Here is a 16138-nt window from a genome sequence, read left to right as displayed (position 1 = left end):
TAAGTCAGTATTCTCTGCAGGTAAAAACGTTTTCACCATGGACACCACTGAACTCCATTCTTTCCATCTGCATTATGTCATTTAACTTATCTCTGAGCAAAATCTGGAAAATGCTCTCTTTACCAGAGAAATGAAACAAAGCTTCCCATTTCTGTTTGATGCCAAATAAAAGTGTAGATATCTCAAAGATGCCTTTAAAGACTCTAAAGTGTGCAATAGAGTTGATATTCCTGGAGGCGTCTGTAATATGGTAAATGATTTAGCTTTACTAGAGAAATGGTCAAAGCAATGGAAACTGCAGTTTAATGTTTCCGAATGTAAAATAATGCACTTGGGGAAAAGGAATCCTCAATCTGAGTATTGCATTGGCAGTTCTGTGTTAGCAAAAACTTCAGAAGAGAAGGATTTAGGGGTAGTGATTTCTGACAGTCTCAAAATGGGTGAACAGTGCAGTCAGGCGGTAGGGAAAGCAAGTAGGATGCTTGGCTGCATAGCTAGAGGTATAACAAGCAGGAAGAGGGAGATTATGATCCCACTATATAGAGCGTTGGTGAGACCACATTTGGAATACAGTAATACCCCGGTTATTGCGTCCCCGACCATTGCGAACAGGGTAATTTGCGATTTTTCAACCCGGAAGTCAAAACACCATCTGCGCATGTGTGCCCTTTTTTTCTATGGGCACGCATGCGTAGATGGCGCCCGGCAGATCAGCTGCTGGGCGGCTTCCCTGGGTCTTCCCCCTCTTGCTGGCGGGAGGGCGAGCAGCGGGCATCAGCAAGGAGTTTCCCCACCGCCCACGCAAACTCCTCGCTGCCGCCCGCCCTTCGCCCGCCCACGCCGTTCATTCTTGCCACTTTCGAGCTGAGTCCTGAAGCGAATTCGCTCCGGGACTCAGCTCGAAAGCGGCGACAGCCAGCGCGGAGAAGCCGTTCGCTGGCGCTGGCTGTCGGCGCTTTGGAGCTGAGTCCCGGAGCGAATTCGCTCCGGGACTCAGCTTTAAAGCGCCGACAGCCAGCGCGGAGAAGCCGTTCGCTGGCGCTGGCTGTCGGCGCTTTGGAGCTGAGTCCCGGAGCGAATTCGCTCCGGGACTCAGCTCGAAAGCGCCGACAGCCAGCGCGGAGAAGCCGTTCGCTGGCGCTGGCTGTCGGCGCTTTGGAGCTGAGTCCCGGAGCGAATTCGCTCCGGGACTCAGCTCGAAAGCGCCGACAGCCAGCGCGGAGAAGCCGTTCACTGGCGCTGGCTGTCGGCGCTTTTGAGCTGAGTCCCGGAGCGAATTCGCTCCGGGACTCAGCTCGAAAGCGCCGACAGCCAGCGCCAGCGAACGGCTTGTCCGCCGCCTGCCTGCCCGCTAGCGAGGAGCCGAAGATTGGGGGCGGCGCGGCTGTTTTAAAATGTCGCCGCCGGCATGGGGGCCTTGCCAGCACCCCCCGGACCCCCAACCCGGGTTTGGGGGGCTGCTAGGAAGCCCCCCATGCCGGCGGCGACATTTTAAAACAGCCGCGCCGCCCCCAATCTTCGGCTCCTCGCTAGCGCTGCGGGAGTAAAAACACCATCTGCACATGCGCAGATGGTGTTTTTACTTCCGCAGCGCTACTTCGCGAAAACCCGCTCGTTGCGGGGGGTCCTGGAACGGAACCCTCGCAACGAGCGGGGGATCACTGTACTGTGTTCAGTTCTGGAGACCTCACCTACAAAAAGATATTGACAAAATTGAACGGGTCCAAAGACGGGCTACAAGAATGGTGGAAGGTCTTAAGCATAAAACGTATCAGGAAAGACTTAATGAACTCAATCTGTATAGTCTGGAGGACAGAAGGAAAAGGGGGGACAGGATCGAAACATTTAAATATATTAAAGGGTTAAATAAGGTCCAGGAGGGAAGTGTTTTTAATAGGAAAGTGAACACAAGGACAAGGGGACACAATCTGAAGTTAGTTGGGGGAAAGATCAAAGGCAACATGAGAAAATATTATTTTACTGAAAGAGTAGTAGATCCTTGGAACAAACTTCCAGCAGACGTGGTAGATAAATCCACAGTAACTGAATTTAAACATGCCTGGGATAAACATATATCCATCCTAAGATAAAATACAGAAAATAGTATAAGAGCAGACTAGATGGACCATGAGGTCTTTTTCTGCCGTCAGTCTTCTATGTTTCTATGTTTCTATGTTTCTAAAGAAAGAAAACAAAGACAACTGGACTGCTGTTTGAGGAAGAAGATGTATGAGAAGCGGATAAGAAGCGAAACACCTACTTTTTTCCTAAAAAACCCATTCAGTTGCCTTTTTCTTAAAGCATCTTTGAGACAACTATGACCTGCATGACTAACAATCTCCATAGATAAAAGTATAAGTAGATTTCTCCCATCTTGAAAGTTGTATTGCTATTCCAACTTGCAGTTCACAGAATATTATTTTTATTTGTTAGATTTATAAGATGCCCATTGTCCATCTAAATTAGATTATTCATGTGTGTTTACATTTATATGGAGTGGTATGGACTAGGTCAGCCCACTCTTCCTCTTTTTCCCCCCAAAAGTTTTTTTTTTCAAAACATACATAAATCCATATACCTTCAAGTATTACATTGATACCTTGTCTTACCAACTTAATTGGTTCCAGGACGAGGTTCGTAAGGTGAAAAGTTCGTAAGATGAAACAATGTTTCCCATAGGAATCAATGGAAAAGTGATTAATGCATGCAAGCCCAAAATTCAACCCTTTTGCCAGCTGAAACGCCTGTTTTCGCGCTGCTGGGATTCCCCTGAGGCTCCCCTCCATGGCAAACCCCACCTCTGGACTTCTGCATTTTTGCGATGCTGCAGGGGAATCCCAGCATCGCAAAAACGGGCGCTTCACTGGCAACAGAAGTCCGGAGGTGGGGTTTCCCAGCGAGGGAAGCCTCAGTGAAATCGCAGCATTTGTGATGCTGCAATTTTGCTGAGATTTCCCTTGCTGGGAAAACCCACCTCCGGACTTCCATTGCCAGCCGAAGCACCTGTTTGTGCACTGGTGGGATTGCCCTGTTGGGACTCCCCTGCAGCATCACAAAATCCGGAGGTGGGGTTTCCCATTGAGGGGAGCCTCAGGGGAATCCCACCAGTGCGAAAATGGCAACGGAAGTCCGGAGACGTGGCATCCCGGTGCCGGCGGCGGGTTCGTAAGGTGAAAATAGTTTGGAAGAAAAGGCAAAAAAATCTTAAACCCCAGGTTCGTATCTTGAAAAGTTTGTATGACGAGGGGTTTGTAAAATGAGGTATCACTGTATAACTTTACAGTAAATGCATAATTGTACACTTTAATCAATCATAAGTTCTTGATATATGTAACCCTTTTTTCCCAGGTATATATTTCCCAAATCGTGCTTGTAAAAAAAAAAGAAAAAAGTACCAATTTTGGAGTACCAAGTAATTTCCATTTTCTTCCCTCCAAACCTCTTAATAGGAGAAAACAGAGAGAATAATTGCATTGAAATACTTGATTGGCAGAAACTCGAAACTTCCACATAAGGCAGTTTAAGAAATCATATTTAGTCAAGGTCAAATACGTATAGAAAATAGGTATTTTATTTATTTATTTATTTATTTATTTGTTTCTTTGTTTGTTTGTTTGTTTATTGGATTTGTATGCCGCCCCTCTCCGTGGACTCGGGGCGGTTAACAACAGTGATAAAAACAATATGTAGTAATCCAATAATAAAACAACTAAAAAACCCTTATTATAAAAACCAGACATACATACTGACATACCATGCATAAACTGTAGAGGCCCAGGGGGAAAGAATATCTCAGTTCCCCCATGCCTGATGGCAGAGGTGGGTTTTAAGGAGCTTACGAAAGGTGAGGAGGGTGGGGGCAATTCTAATCTCTGGGGAGAGCTGGTTCTAGAAGGCCGGGGCCACCACAGAGAAGGCTCTTCCCCTGGGTCCCGCCAAACGACATTGTTTAATTGACGGGACCCGGAGAAGGCCCACTCTGTGGGACCTAATCGGTCGCTGGGATTCGTGCGGCAGAAGGCGGTCCCGGAGATAATCTGGAATACTGGAAACCTGTAATTTATACAGCTGTATGGTTGTTATTTTTTAAAAGTTGAATCTGTTTAATACACCAGCGTAACCTGTGAATTGAGTACTGTGTCTATGCCTCATGTGGATTCTTCCCTGAGCTCCCATTCTTGGAGCTTTAATTCTAATCACAAATAGAGAAACTTCTAAAGAAAACTACAACAATGAATAACTATCCATTATGTGCCCCACCTCCACTCAGGCCATTGTTTCCAAGAAGTCACCGTGTACTCTGCACCACTTGCCTCTGGCAGAAATGAACATCACTGTTGATAGAAGCATAGTGTAGTCTTATGCAGAGAATTCAAAATCGAGGGAAGGATCTTGTTACTTCCAACATAAAGTACATACAGTAATACCTCTAGATACGAGCTGCTCCACATGCGAGTATTCCAAGTTACAAGCCCTGACGCGAGCGAAATTTCTGTTCGACACCCGAGCTCAAATTCGGGATACGAGCCGAGCTTCCACTAGGTGGCGCAAGAATCTCCTTGCTTCCACTTATCTTGGCACGAAAAACAAAGTCTAAAGGCATTCGTTCGAGATGCGAGTTGATCGACTTACGAGCTCGGGTCTGGAATGAATTAAACTCGTATGTCGAGGTACCTCTGTATTAAGTTGTTTTTCTTTCTTTCTGATGGTATCCTTTGAAGATTGAACTGTGTAGGGAAATGTCTATGGAGATTTTCAGTCATCCAGGTGATGGTTCTCCCCAAAGGTACTTTTTCAAAAGGCAACTGGACTTTTTTTCCCCCTTGATGACGTTTCGCTCCTCATCCAAAAAGCTTCTTCAGTTCTCATCTATCTTCTTGGATGAGACGTGAAATGCCTTCAAGGCAAAAACTAAGAAAGTCCAGTTGCCTTTTGAAAAAAAGGCCCTTTGGGACAACTATACAGGGGGTTGTGATCCCCTTATATAGAACGCTGGTGAGACCACATTTGGAATGCTGTGTTCAGTTCTGGGGACCTCACCTACAAAAAGATATTGTCAAAATTGAACGGGTCCAAAGACGGGCTACAAGAATGGTGGAAGGTCTTAAGCATAAAGTGTATCAGGAAAGACTTCATGAACTCAATCTGTAGAGTCTGGAGGACAGAAGGAAAAGGGGGGACATGATCGAAACATTTAAATATGTTAAAGGGTTAAATAAGGTTCAGGAGGGAAGTGTTTTTAATAGGAAAGTGAACACAAGAACAAGGGGACACAATCTGAAGTTAGTTGGGGGAAAGATCAAAAGCAACGTGAGAAAATATTATTTCATTGAAAGAGTAGTAGATCCTTGGAACAAACTTCCAGCAGACGTGGTTGGTAAATCCACAGTAACTGAATTGAAACATGCCTGGGATAAACATATATCCATTGTAAGATAAAATACAGGAAATAGTATAAGGGCAGACTAGATGGACCATGAGGTCTTTTTCTGCCGTCAGTCTTCTATGTTTCTATGGGTTATTTGAGACACATCCAATTTTCTTTTGAACTAAGGCAAGTATCCTTCCAAGCACTGTCTTTTAATGCACTCCCTTATTTTCCACCCATCCGTACAGAATCTATGGAAAGAGAACAAGATCCTTGGAGAGTGAGAAGAGAGACCCAAGTAGAACATGCCAACGAGCCAGGTAAAGATTCCTGCAGTTGGGGGAGCAATTGCAAGGAAAGAGTAACAAGCTGTGTTTATTTATTTATTTTATTTATTTGACTTTTTAAAATGCTGCCCTTCTCCTTAGACTCAGGGCGGCTTAAAACATGTTAGCAATAGCACCTTTTTTTAAACAGAGCTAACAACAATGGTAAAGCAACATATAACAATCCAATTTGATAAAACAACTAAAAACCCTTATTATAAAAAACCAAACATACACACAAACATACCATGCATAACTTGTAATGGCCTAGGGGGAAAGAATAACTTAACTCCCCCATGCCTGGCGACAAAGGTGGGTCTTGAGTAGTTTGCGAAAGACAAGGAGGCTGGGGGCCGTTCTAATCTCTGGGGGGAGCTGATTCCAGAAGGCCGGGGCCGCCACAGAGAAGGCTCTTCCCCTGGGGCCCGCCAAACAACATTGTTTGGTTGACGGGACCCGGAAAAGGCCAACTCTGTGGGACCTTATCAGCCGCTGGGATTCGTGCGGTAGACTTGCAGATCTAGCAGTCAATTATTACAAAAATGGGTAGAATTTTGTCTTCGGAAGTTTCCCTTTGGCCATCTTCCTGGATCCTGAATTCTTCGAGTCTTGTAAAAAAAGGGGGGGGGATTAATAGTTTGGTAGCTTTACATTTATTTGGTAACAACTCAAACTCAACCTGGATAAGACGGAGTGGCTGTGGGTTTTGCCTCCCAAGGACAATTCCATCTGTCCGTCCATCACCCTGGGGGGGGGAATCATTAACCCCCTCAGAGAGGGTCTGCAACTTGGGCGTCCTCCTCGATCCACAGCTCACATTAGAGAAACATCTTGCAGCTGTGGCGAGGGGGGGCGTTTGCCCAGGTTCGCCTGGTGCACCAGTTGCAGCCCTATTGGGACCGGGAGTCACTGCTCACAGTCACTCATGCCCTCATCACTTCGAGGCTCGACTACTGTAACACTCTCTACATGGGGCTACCTTTGAAAAGTGTTCGGAAACTTCAGATCGTGCAGAATGCAGCTGCGAGAGCAATCATGGGCTTCCCTAAATATGCCCATGTCACACCAACACTCCGCAGTCTGCATTGGTTGCCGATCAGTTTCCGGTCACAATTCAAAGTGTTGGTTATGACCTATAAAGCCCTTCATGGCACCGGACCAGAATATCTCCGGGACCGCCTTCTGCCGCACGAATCCCAGCGACCAGTTAGGTCCCACAGATTTGGCCTTCTCCGGGTCCCGTCAACTAAACAATGTCGTTTGGCAGGACCCAGGGGAAGAGCCTTCTCTGTGGCGGCCCCGACCCTTTGGAACCAACTCCCCCCAGATATCAGAGTTGCCCCCACCCTCCTAGCCTTTCGTAAGCTCCTTAAAACCCACCTCTGTCGTCAGGCATGGGGGAATCGACATTTTCCCTCCCCCTAGGCTTATAAAATTTATGTATGGTATGCTAGTATGTATGATTGGTTTCTAAATTGGGGTTTTATAAATTAATTAAATATTAGATTTGTTACATTGTATTATTATTGCTGTGAGCCGCCCCGAGTCTGCGGAGAGGGGCGGCATACAAATCTGATAAATAAATAAAATAAATAAATAAATAAACAAATAAACAAAGCCAGAAGGAATAGGAGCAAGTGTTTAAATTGCTTGTTTAAATGCTTGTGTAATTAGAAGATGAATCAAACTAGAGCTGGCAGGGACTTTTGAGGTCTTCTAGTCCAGCCCTCTGCTCAAGCAGGAGATCCTGACCTATATTATTACATATAAGGGGCTGTCCAGTCCCTTCTTAAAGAATCTTCCAGTTCCTCTTCAGCAGGAGAAAATACCTCTTCAAAATACCAGGTTGCTGGGTTTGTTGTTCTTAATTACACTATTATTCAGACTATAAGATGCACCAGGAAATTAAGGTTGAACTCAATTAGAAGAAAATTAGATATCTAGATGACAAAATTAGAGGTCAAGGTTGGGTGGTTTGATGCATACCGAAAATAATTGGGAACTAATTTTTTTGGGGGGGGGAGTAATTATAATTGGCTTACTAACTCGATACTGTTTTTATTATATTATAAAGTTATTTGAAAATGTATTGAAAAGTATGGAGGAAAAAAAAATACACCCCCCCTGCCAAAAAAAAAGATTTTAAAGAGGTTTTTGACCTTCCCGGCCCTCGGGAACACTCTGTAGGCCTCCCAAACCCTTTGCACACCCTATTTTTTTTGCAAAACCAGGCCGGTTTTTCATTCATTTTTGGGAAAACTGGCTGGTTTTTGCCCATTTTTTTTTAAAAAAATGGGGTGTTTTTGCTGTTCCCCAGTCCCAAAAAGCACTGCACAGGCCTCCCAAACCACCCTTCCCAGCCCTCAGGAACATCACATTTTTGCAAAAATGGGGCATAGGGGCAGGGTTTCGGGAGACCAAAAGTGGCTGTACAGTGGTACCTCTACCTGTAAATGCCTCTACTTACGAACCGGGTGTTCAAGATTTTTTTTGCCTCTTAAGAACCATTTTCCACTTACAAACCCAAGCCTCTGAAAGTGTAACTGGAAAAGGCAGGGAGAAACCTCCATGGGGCCTCTCTAGGAATCTCCTGGGAGGAAACATGGCCGGAAAAGGTGGGGAGAAGCCTCCGTTTGGCCTCTCTCGGAATCTCCTGGGAGGAAACATGGCCGGAAAAGGTGGGGAGAAGCCTCCGTGGGGCCTCTCTAGGAATCTCCTGGGAGGAAACAGGGCCGGAAAAGGCGGGGAGAAGCCTCCGTGGGGCCTCTCTAGGAATCTCCTGGGAGGAAACAGGGCCGGAAAAGGTGGGAAGAAGCCTCCGTGGGGCCTCTCTAGGAATCTCCTGGGAGGAAACAGGGCCTCCACCCTCCCTGTGGTTTCTCCAATTGTACACATTATTTGCTTTTACATTGATTCCTATGGGAAAAATTGCTTTTTCTTACAAACTTTTTTACTTAAGAACCTGGTCACGGAACGAATTAAGTTCGTTAGTAGTGGTACCACTGTATTCAGAATATAAGACGCACCAACATTTCCACTCTCTTTTTTGGGGGAAGGGGGAAGTTGTGTCTTATACTCTGAAAAATACGGTACCCTTGTGTGGGATATAGGAGTGAAGGACCAGGACAATGGTATTTGCTCTGTTGAATTGATTTGCAATGTTCTCAGCGTATCCAGTTGGCAAAACAGAGGAGCACTGCAGATTGTTTTCAGACTGCGTAGTGAGTTTGATTTAATGAAATACTTGAAAAATCTGAAAGTGCCCTGAGTCAAATTAAATGTATGAACCTAGAATCATTGCAATGTGTTATCAAGTCAATGTCAGCTTTTAGCAACCATGGAGATATTTTTTCTCCAAAAGGATCTAACCAATTTCATTGTTTCACATGATGTACGGCGACAATAAAAGCTTTGACTTATCCCCAACTGTGTCCTTCAGGACTTTCAACAGAATCATTTTATTTCATTTATTTTTTGTAATTTGAGTCCATCCATTAGGAAGCATGAAACTAAAGAAGAATGCTACTAAAATTTTAAACATGCCTGGGATAAACATAGATCCATCCTAAGATAAAACACAGGAAATAGTCTAAGGGCAGACTAGATGGACCAGGAGGTCTTTTTCTGCCGTCAGTCTTCTATGTTTCTATTCTACTTTATTCTATTCTACTTCTATTCTACTTTAGCTTCATGCCTCCTAATGGCTGGAGAATTGTGGGCGTTGACGTCCACACAACTTAGAAACATAGAAACATAGAAGACTGACGGCAGAAAAAGACCTCATGGTCCATCTAGTCTGCCCTTAGATTATTTCCTGTATTTTATCTTAGGGTGGATATATGTTTATCCCAGGCATGTTTAAAATCAGTTACTGTAGATTTACCAACCACGTCTGCTGGAAGTTTGTTTCAAGGATCTACTACTCTTTCAGTAAAATAATATTTTCTCATGTTGCTTTTGATCTTTCCCCCAACTAACTTCAGATTGTGCCCCCTTGTTCTTGTGTTCACTTTCCTATTAAAAACACTTCTCTCCTGAACCTTATTGAACCCTTTAATATATTTAAATGTTTCGATCATGTTCCCCCTTTTCCTTCTGTCCTTCAGACTATACAGATTGAGTTCATGAAGTCTTTCCTGATACGTTTTGTGCTTGAGACCTTCCACCATTCTTGTAGCCCGTCTTTGGACCCGTTCAATTTTGTCAATTCTTTTTTGTAGGTGAGGTCTCCAGAACTGAACACCGTATGTTTTTCCATTAACATTTTTAAAAAATCCGCGATGCACCGAGTCCGCAAAAGGGCGAGGGAGCACCGTCTATAAGTCCAAGCGCCATTGCTGTTGCTAATCCAACTCCCCACTGCCTTCCTAAGTGATCTCTCCTCTCTTTCCAGAATCGACCACCAGCATGGAAGAAAAACTGCGCCGGCTTCAAGAGGAACGGATGTGCAAAGTGTGCATGGACAAAGACGTGTCCATTGTGCTGATTCCTTGTGGCCACCTGGTGGTGTGCGCCGAATGTGCTCCTAATCTGAGGCGCTGCCCCATCTGCAGAGGGGCCATTCGGGACAGTATGAAGGCCTTTTTGTCCTGACCTACAAAGGTAAGTAAAACATTGAATCCTTAACAGAAGAGAACTCGGCAGCCTCCGAATGAAAGCAAAGCGAGGTTGGGGAGAACTAAATGACCTTTTTATAGGGCTATTTTCAAGTGGAATTTTCAATTTACCTGCACCAGCAGGGGGTTGGACTAGATGACCTGCAAGGTCCCTTCCAACTCTAATAATAAATAAATATTTGTCAAGCTGGTACAGAGGTTGGTGACAAATTAATGGCTTGCCACACTATCTATAGAAGGCCTGATGTTGATGGGAACTTGGGAGGGGTGATTTTCCTGAGGGGACAGATTTTTATTTTATTTTATTTTATTTTATTTTATTTTATTTTATTTTATTTTATTTTATTTTATTTTATTTTATTTTATTTTATTTTATTTTATTTTATTTTATTTTATTTTATTTTATTTTATTTTATTTTATTTTATTTTATTTTATTTTATTTTATTTTATTTTATTTTATTATTTTATTTTATTATTTTTTATTTTATTTTATTTTATTTTATTATTTTATTTTATTATTTTATTTTATTTTATTTTATTTATTTATTTATTTATTTATTTATTTTATTATTTTACTTTATTTTATTTTATTATTTTATTTTATATTATATTACATTACATTACATTACAATTACAATTTATTATATTATATTATATTATATTATATTATATTATATTATATTATATTATATTATTATATCATATCATTATATTATATTATATTATATTATATTATATTATATTATATTATATTATATTATATTATATTATATTATATTATATTATATTATATTATATTATATTATATTATATTATATTATATTATATTATATTATATTATATTATATTATATTATATTATATTATATTATATTATATTTATTTTATTTTATTTTATTTTATCTTGTCCAATACTAAATAATACACAATGAAGGTAGTAGAGGACACCTTCAAGGGAAAAGAAAAATTAGAGAAGGAATAGAAGAGAGAGTATAGGATAAGATAAATCAAAAAGAGAATAGCAGAAAGATAAAGGGATAGAAGAGAAGATATATGGGATATAGGAGAGACAATAGGACAGGGTTCGGAAGGCACTCTAGTGCACTTATGTACGCCCCTTACTGACCTCTTAGGAATCTGGAGAGGTCAACCGTGGACAGTCTAAATGTTAGGGGTTAGGAGATGATACTATGGAGTCCGGTAATGAGTTCCACACTTCAACAACTCTATTACTAAAGTCATATTTTTTACAGTCAAGTTTGGAGCGGTTAATATTGAGCTTGAATCTATTGTGTGCGCTAGTGTTGTTGAGGTTGAAGTAGTCATTGACAGGCAGGACGTTGCAGCATATGATCTTGTAGGCCATACTTAGATCATGTTTAAGGCATCTTAGTTCTAAGCTTTCTAGGCCCAGGATTGTAAGTCTAGTTTCATAGGGTATTCTGTTACGGGGGGAGGAACACAGCCACAAAGCATTCTTTTGAGTGGTTCAAGGCCACCCACCTGGGCGGAAGTGGAAGGAGGACTTGCCCTGCTGGCACAATCTGAGTGGGCAACGTGACAAGTTTGTGGGTGAGGGACAAGGCATGTGAACCTGGAGGACAGAAGGGAAAGGGGGGACATGATCAAAACATTTAAATATATTAAAGGGTTAAATAAGGTTCAGGAGGGAAGTGTTTTTAATAGGAAAGCAAACACAAGAACAAGGGAGCACAATCTGAGGTTAGTTGGGAGAACATGAGAAAATGTTACTTTACTGAAAGAGTAGTAGATGCTTGGAACAAACTTCCACCAGACGTGATTGGTAAATCCACCGGAACTGAATTTAAACATGCCTGGGAGAAACATAGATCCATCCTAAGATAAAATACAGGAAATAGTATAAGGGCAGACTAGATGGACCATGAGGTCTTTTTCTGCGGTCAATCTTCTGTGTTTCTATGTTTCTATGCTTCAACCGGTCATTAAACATAATTATCTGTATATAAGGCAAGGCTGAGGAACGTCAGGCAAATCTCTCACAATGATGTTTCTTGCCTTTTCAGAATGTTCACGGCAATTTTAACCCTTCCTTTGGCCCAGGAAGACTCAGTTCTGCCTGCCTGAAGAGGGAACAGGAACCAAGCAAGGACTCAAATAAATATACTGGGGTGCTTTATTTAATTAATTAATTTATTTATTTGACTCCGCTGGTACGGCTGTCCATTTCCCCCAAAAAGAGACAACTTTCCTCTAAACCCCCCAGAGTCACCCTGTGATCTTGCCGATGTAACTTCTTTGAGACCTCCTTCTTATTTGAGTGATTTCAAAGATGAAAGATGAAAAAAAACCATTTTGAGGTTTTTCTTTCGGAGAGAGGCCGGCAGCTTCACTAGGGAGGCAGAGGGGGAAAGGGGGAGGAATGATATAAAGTGTATTTGAAAACCCTTGTGTTCTCAATTCTTACTTGTATAAGATTTTTAAAGCAGAGAATTTGGAGTGAAAAGTTTGTGTGGGTGTGTTTTGAACTTGCGATGTTTTTTCCTTAAAGAGAATAAAATAACCGACCTTACCGAAACTACTTTTAATCAGTTCTGTGTAACCGCATATTGATCTATTATTGCATTAAATTTATAAACTTAACATGAACTCTGTTATTTCTTTTTTATTATTCTTAAAAAAACAACTCTGGACAGCGAAACTGGGCATGTTGGGAACAAACTTCCAGCAGACGTGGTTGGTAAATCCACAGGAACTGAATTTAAACATGCCGGGGAATAAACATAGATCCATCCTAAGATAAAATACAGGAAATAGTATAAGGGCAGACTAGATGGACCATGAGGTCTTTTTCTGCCGTCAATCTTCTATGTTTCTATGAACGTGTCTTAATATTCTTTCCTCTTCCAATATTCCCCACAAGAACTCTGGGACGTAAGTTCGGTTGAGAGAGAGTGAGAAAGAGAGAGAGAGAGAGATTGGTCCAAATTTACCCAACCAGTTGTTTGTGTGGAGGGGATGATCATGGAAGGAGTAACCCTCAAGAATGCATTACTTATGACAGTGTTTCCCAACCTTGGCAACTTGGAGTATTGTATTGGCAGTTCTGTGTTAGCAAATACTTCAAAAGAAAAGGATTTAGGGGTAGTGATTTCTGACAGTCTCAAAATGGGTGAACAGTGCAGTCAGGCGGTAGGGAAAGCAAGTAGGATGCTTGGCTGCATAGCTAGAGGTATAACAAGCAGGAAGAGGGAGATTATGATCCCGCTATATAGAGCGCTGGTGAGACCACATTTGGAATACTGTGTTCAGTTCTGGAGACCTCACCTACAAAAAGATATTGACAAAATTGAACGGGTCCAAAGACGGGCTACAAGAATGGTGGAAGGTCTTAAGCATAAAACTTATCAGGAAAGACTTAATGAACTCAATCTGTATAGTCTGTAGGACAGAAGGAAAAGGGGGGATATGATCGAAACATTTAAATATATTAAAGGGTTAAATAAGGTCCAGGAGGGAAGTGTTTTTAATAGGAAAGTGAACACAAGAACAAGGGGACACAATCTGAAGTTAGTTGGGGGAAAGATCAAAAGCAACACGAGAAAATATTATTTTACTGAAAGAGTAGTAGATCCTTGGAACAAACTTCCAGCAGACGTGGTAGATAAATCCACAGTAACTGAATTTAAACATGCCTGGGATAAACATATATCCATCCTAAGATAAAATACAGAAAATAGTATAAGGGTAGACTAGATGGACCATGAGGTCTTTTTCTGCCGTCAGACTTCTATGTTTCTATGTTTCTATGAAGATATTTGGACTTCAACTCCCAGAATTCCCCAGCCAGCGAATGCTGGCTGGGGAATTCTGGGAGTTGAAGTCCAGATATCTTCAAGTTGCCAAGGTTGGGAAACACTGACTTATGGCAATGTTATCACCAGCAAAGCCTTCCAACCTACAAGGACCAGTGGCTAGCTTTGTTGGGGCTTTTGACATGAATAGACAGACAGACCCAACCAACGTTCATGCCTAAAGTGGGACTAGAACTCACGGTTTCCTAGTTTCTAGCCTTGTGCCTTAATTATCATCATTTTCATTTAATGACCCCATAATTCCTTGTGGGGTGGGAGTGGTTGTGTTTGGCTCGCATCCGGCTCCTTTGGTCATGGGCTTTGAGGAGAATGAACCAGGTCCATCTGCGTATCATAGCTCGGTGTGTTTACGAGAGGAATTGGAAAGTGAGAGTGACGGATAGTTAGGGCCTGGGCAAACTCCATAGACTGCAGAACCCCCAGCTATGGTAATGTTTGAGTCAAATGAGGAGGGGGATATTGTGGACCCAATATTAGATGCTAGGGTAAGCAGAATGCGAGGGAGACAAGAATATCTACAGAAAGGCAGATCTAGGTGTTAAATACTTCTATGCACAGCTTGTCATCACTGAGAGCAGTGGAAGTGATGTGCCGGTGCCTGGAGGCTGTTGGGGTCTGGATGGGTGTCAACAGACTCAAACTCAACCCTGATAAGACGGAGTGGTTGTGGGTTTTGCCTCCCAAGGACAATTCTATCTGTCCATCCATCCTGGGGGGGGGGTGTCATTGACCCCCTCAGAGAGGGTCCGCAACTTGGGCGTCCTCCTTGATCCACAGCTCACATTAGAGAAACATCTTTCAGCTGTGGCGAGGGGGGCGTTTGCCCAGGTTCGCCTGGTGCACCAGTTGCGGCCCTATCTGGATCGGGAGTCACTGCTCACAGTCACTCATGCCCTCATCACCTCGAGGTTCGACTACTGCAATGCTCTCTACATGGGGCTACCTTTGAAAAGTGTTCGGAAACTTCAGATCGTGCAGAATGCAGCTGCGAGAGCAATCATGGGCTTCCCCAAATATGCCCATGTTACACCAACACTCCGCAGTCTGCATTGGTTGCCAATCAGTTTCCGGTCACAATTCAAAGTGTTGGTTATGACCTATAAAGCCCTTCATGGCACCAGACCAGACTATCTCAGGGACCACCTTCTGCTGCACGAATCCCAGCGACCAGTTAGGTCCAACAGAGTGGGTCTTCTCCAAGTCCCATCAACCAAACAATGTCATTTGGTGGGACCCAGGGGAAGAGCCTTCTCTGTGGCGGCCCCAGCCCTTTGGAACCACCTCCCCCCAGAGATTAGAATTGCCCCCACCCTCCTCGCCTTTCTTAAAACCCACCTCTGCCGTCAGGCATGGGGGAACTGAGATATTCTTTCCCCCTAGGCCTTTACAATTTACGCATGGTATGTCTGTATGTATGTTTGGTTTTTATAATAGGGGTTTTTTTAAATAGTTATTTTAGTATTGGATTGGATTGTTACATGCTGTTTTTATCATTGTTGTTAGCCGCCCCGAGTCTACGGAGAGGGGCGGCATACAAATCCAATAAATAAATAAATAATAAATAAAAGGGAGGAGGATGGGAAACCTCGGGGCAGAATTTCAACATTCCTATAGAGATAGAGAACTAGCAGCTGAAAAGTCTCTCTTAAATCCTTCTGCAATCCTGAAATCCTGGTTTTTGAGGGCATTTGTGAGGACCTGTCAACGCAAACGCTAATGACTTGGATTTATTACATTATGTCGGATGCCCGTTATTAACTGTGCTGATAACGGTGGACTTTTGGCAATCGGACCGACATTCCTATGATTTTATTGCTTTGTAAATAGACATAGTGACTTTGATTTCGAGGCTTCATTGGGCATTAATTACTGCTAATTAGAAGTTTGGGTAACTGAATGGTGCAAGAAGAGTGTTTTAATGGCTGGACGCCCTTCCTGTCACCAATGTGGAGTTTTGTACAGCAGATATAATGA

At 42.7% G+C, this 16138-nt stretch overlaps 1 protein-coding gene across 2 annotated transcripts in view; it reads left to right on the top strand.

The window, feature by feature from the left end:
• Positions 1 to 12932, top strand: part of BIRC7 (baculoviral IAP repeat containing 7) — a 34420-nt gene extending 21488 nt beyond the window's left edge. For both annotated transcript variants that reach the window (XM_070744452.1, XM_070744453.1), the window contains exons 6-8: positions 5617 to 5688; positions 10088 to 10296; positions 12356 to 12932. In XM_070744452.1, the coding sequence (XP_070600553.1) occupies positions 5617 to 5688; positions 10088 to 10287 (272 nt within the window). In that variant the 3' untranslated portion in view covers positions 10288 to 10296; positions 12356 to 12932. The remainder of the gene's footprint in view (positions 1 to 5616; positions 5689 to 10087; positions 10297 to 12355) is intronic.
• The last annotated feature ends 3206 nt before the right edge of the window (positions 12933 to 16138 follow it).

The sequence above is a fragment of the Erythrolamprus reginae genome, chromosome 3 (assembly GCF_031021105.1).
Source record: "Erythrolamprus reginae isolate rEryReg1 chromosome 3, rEryReg1.hap1, whole genome shotgun sequence".
NCBI lineage: Eukaryota > Metazoa > Chordata > Lepidosauria > Squamata > Dipsadidae > Erythrolamprus > Erythrolamprus reginae.
Note: the sequence above shows the minus strand (reverse complement) of the source record. Positions and strands in the feature narration are given on the sequence as shown.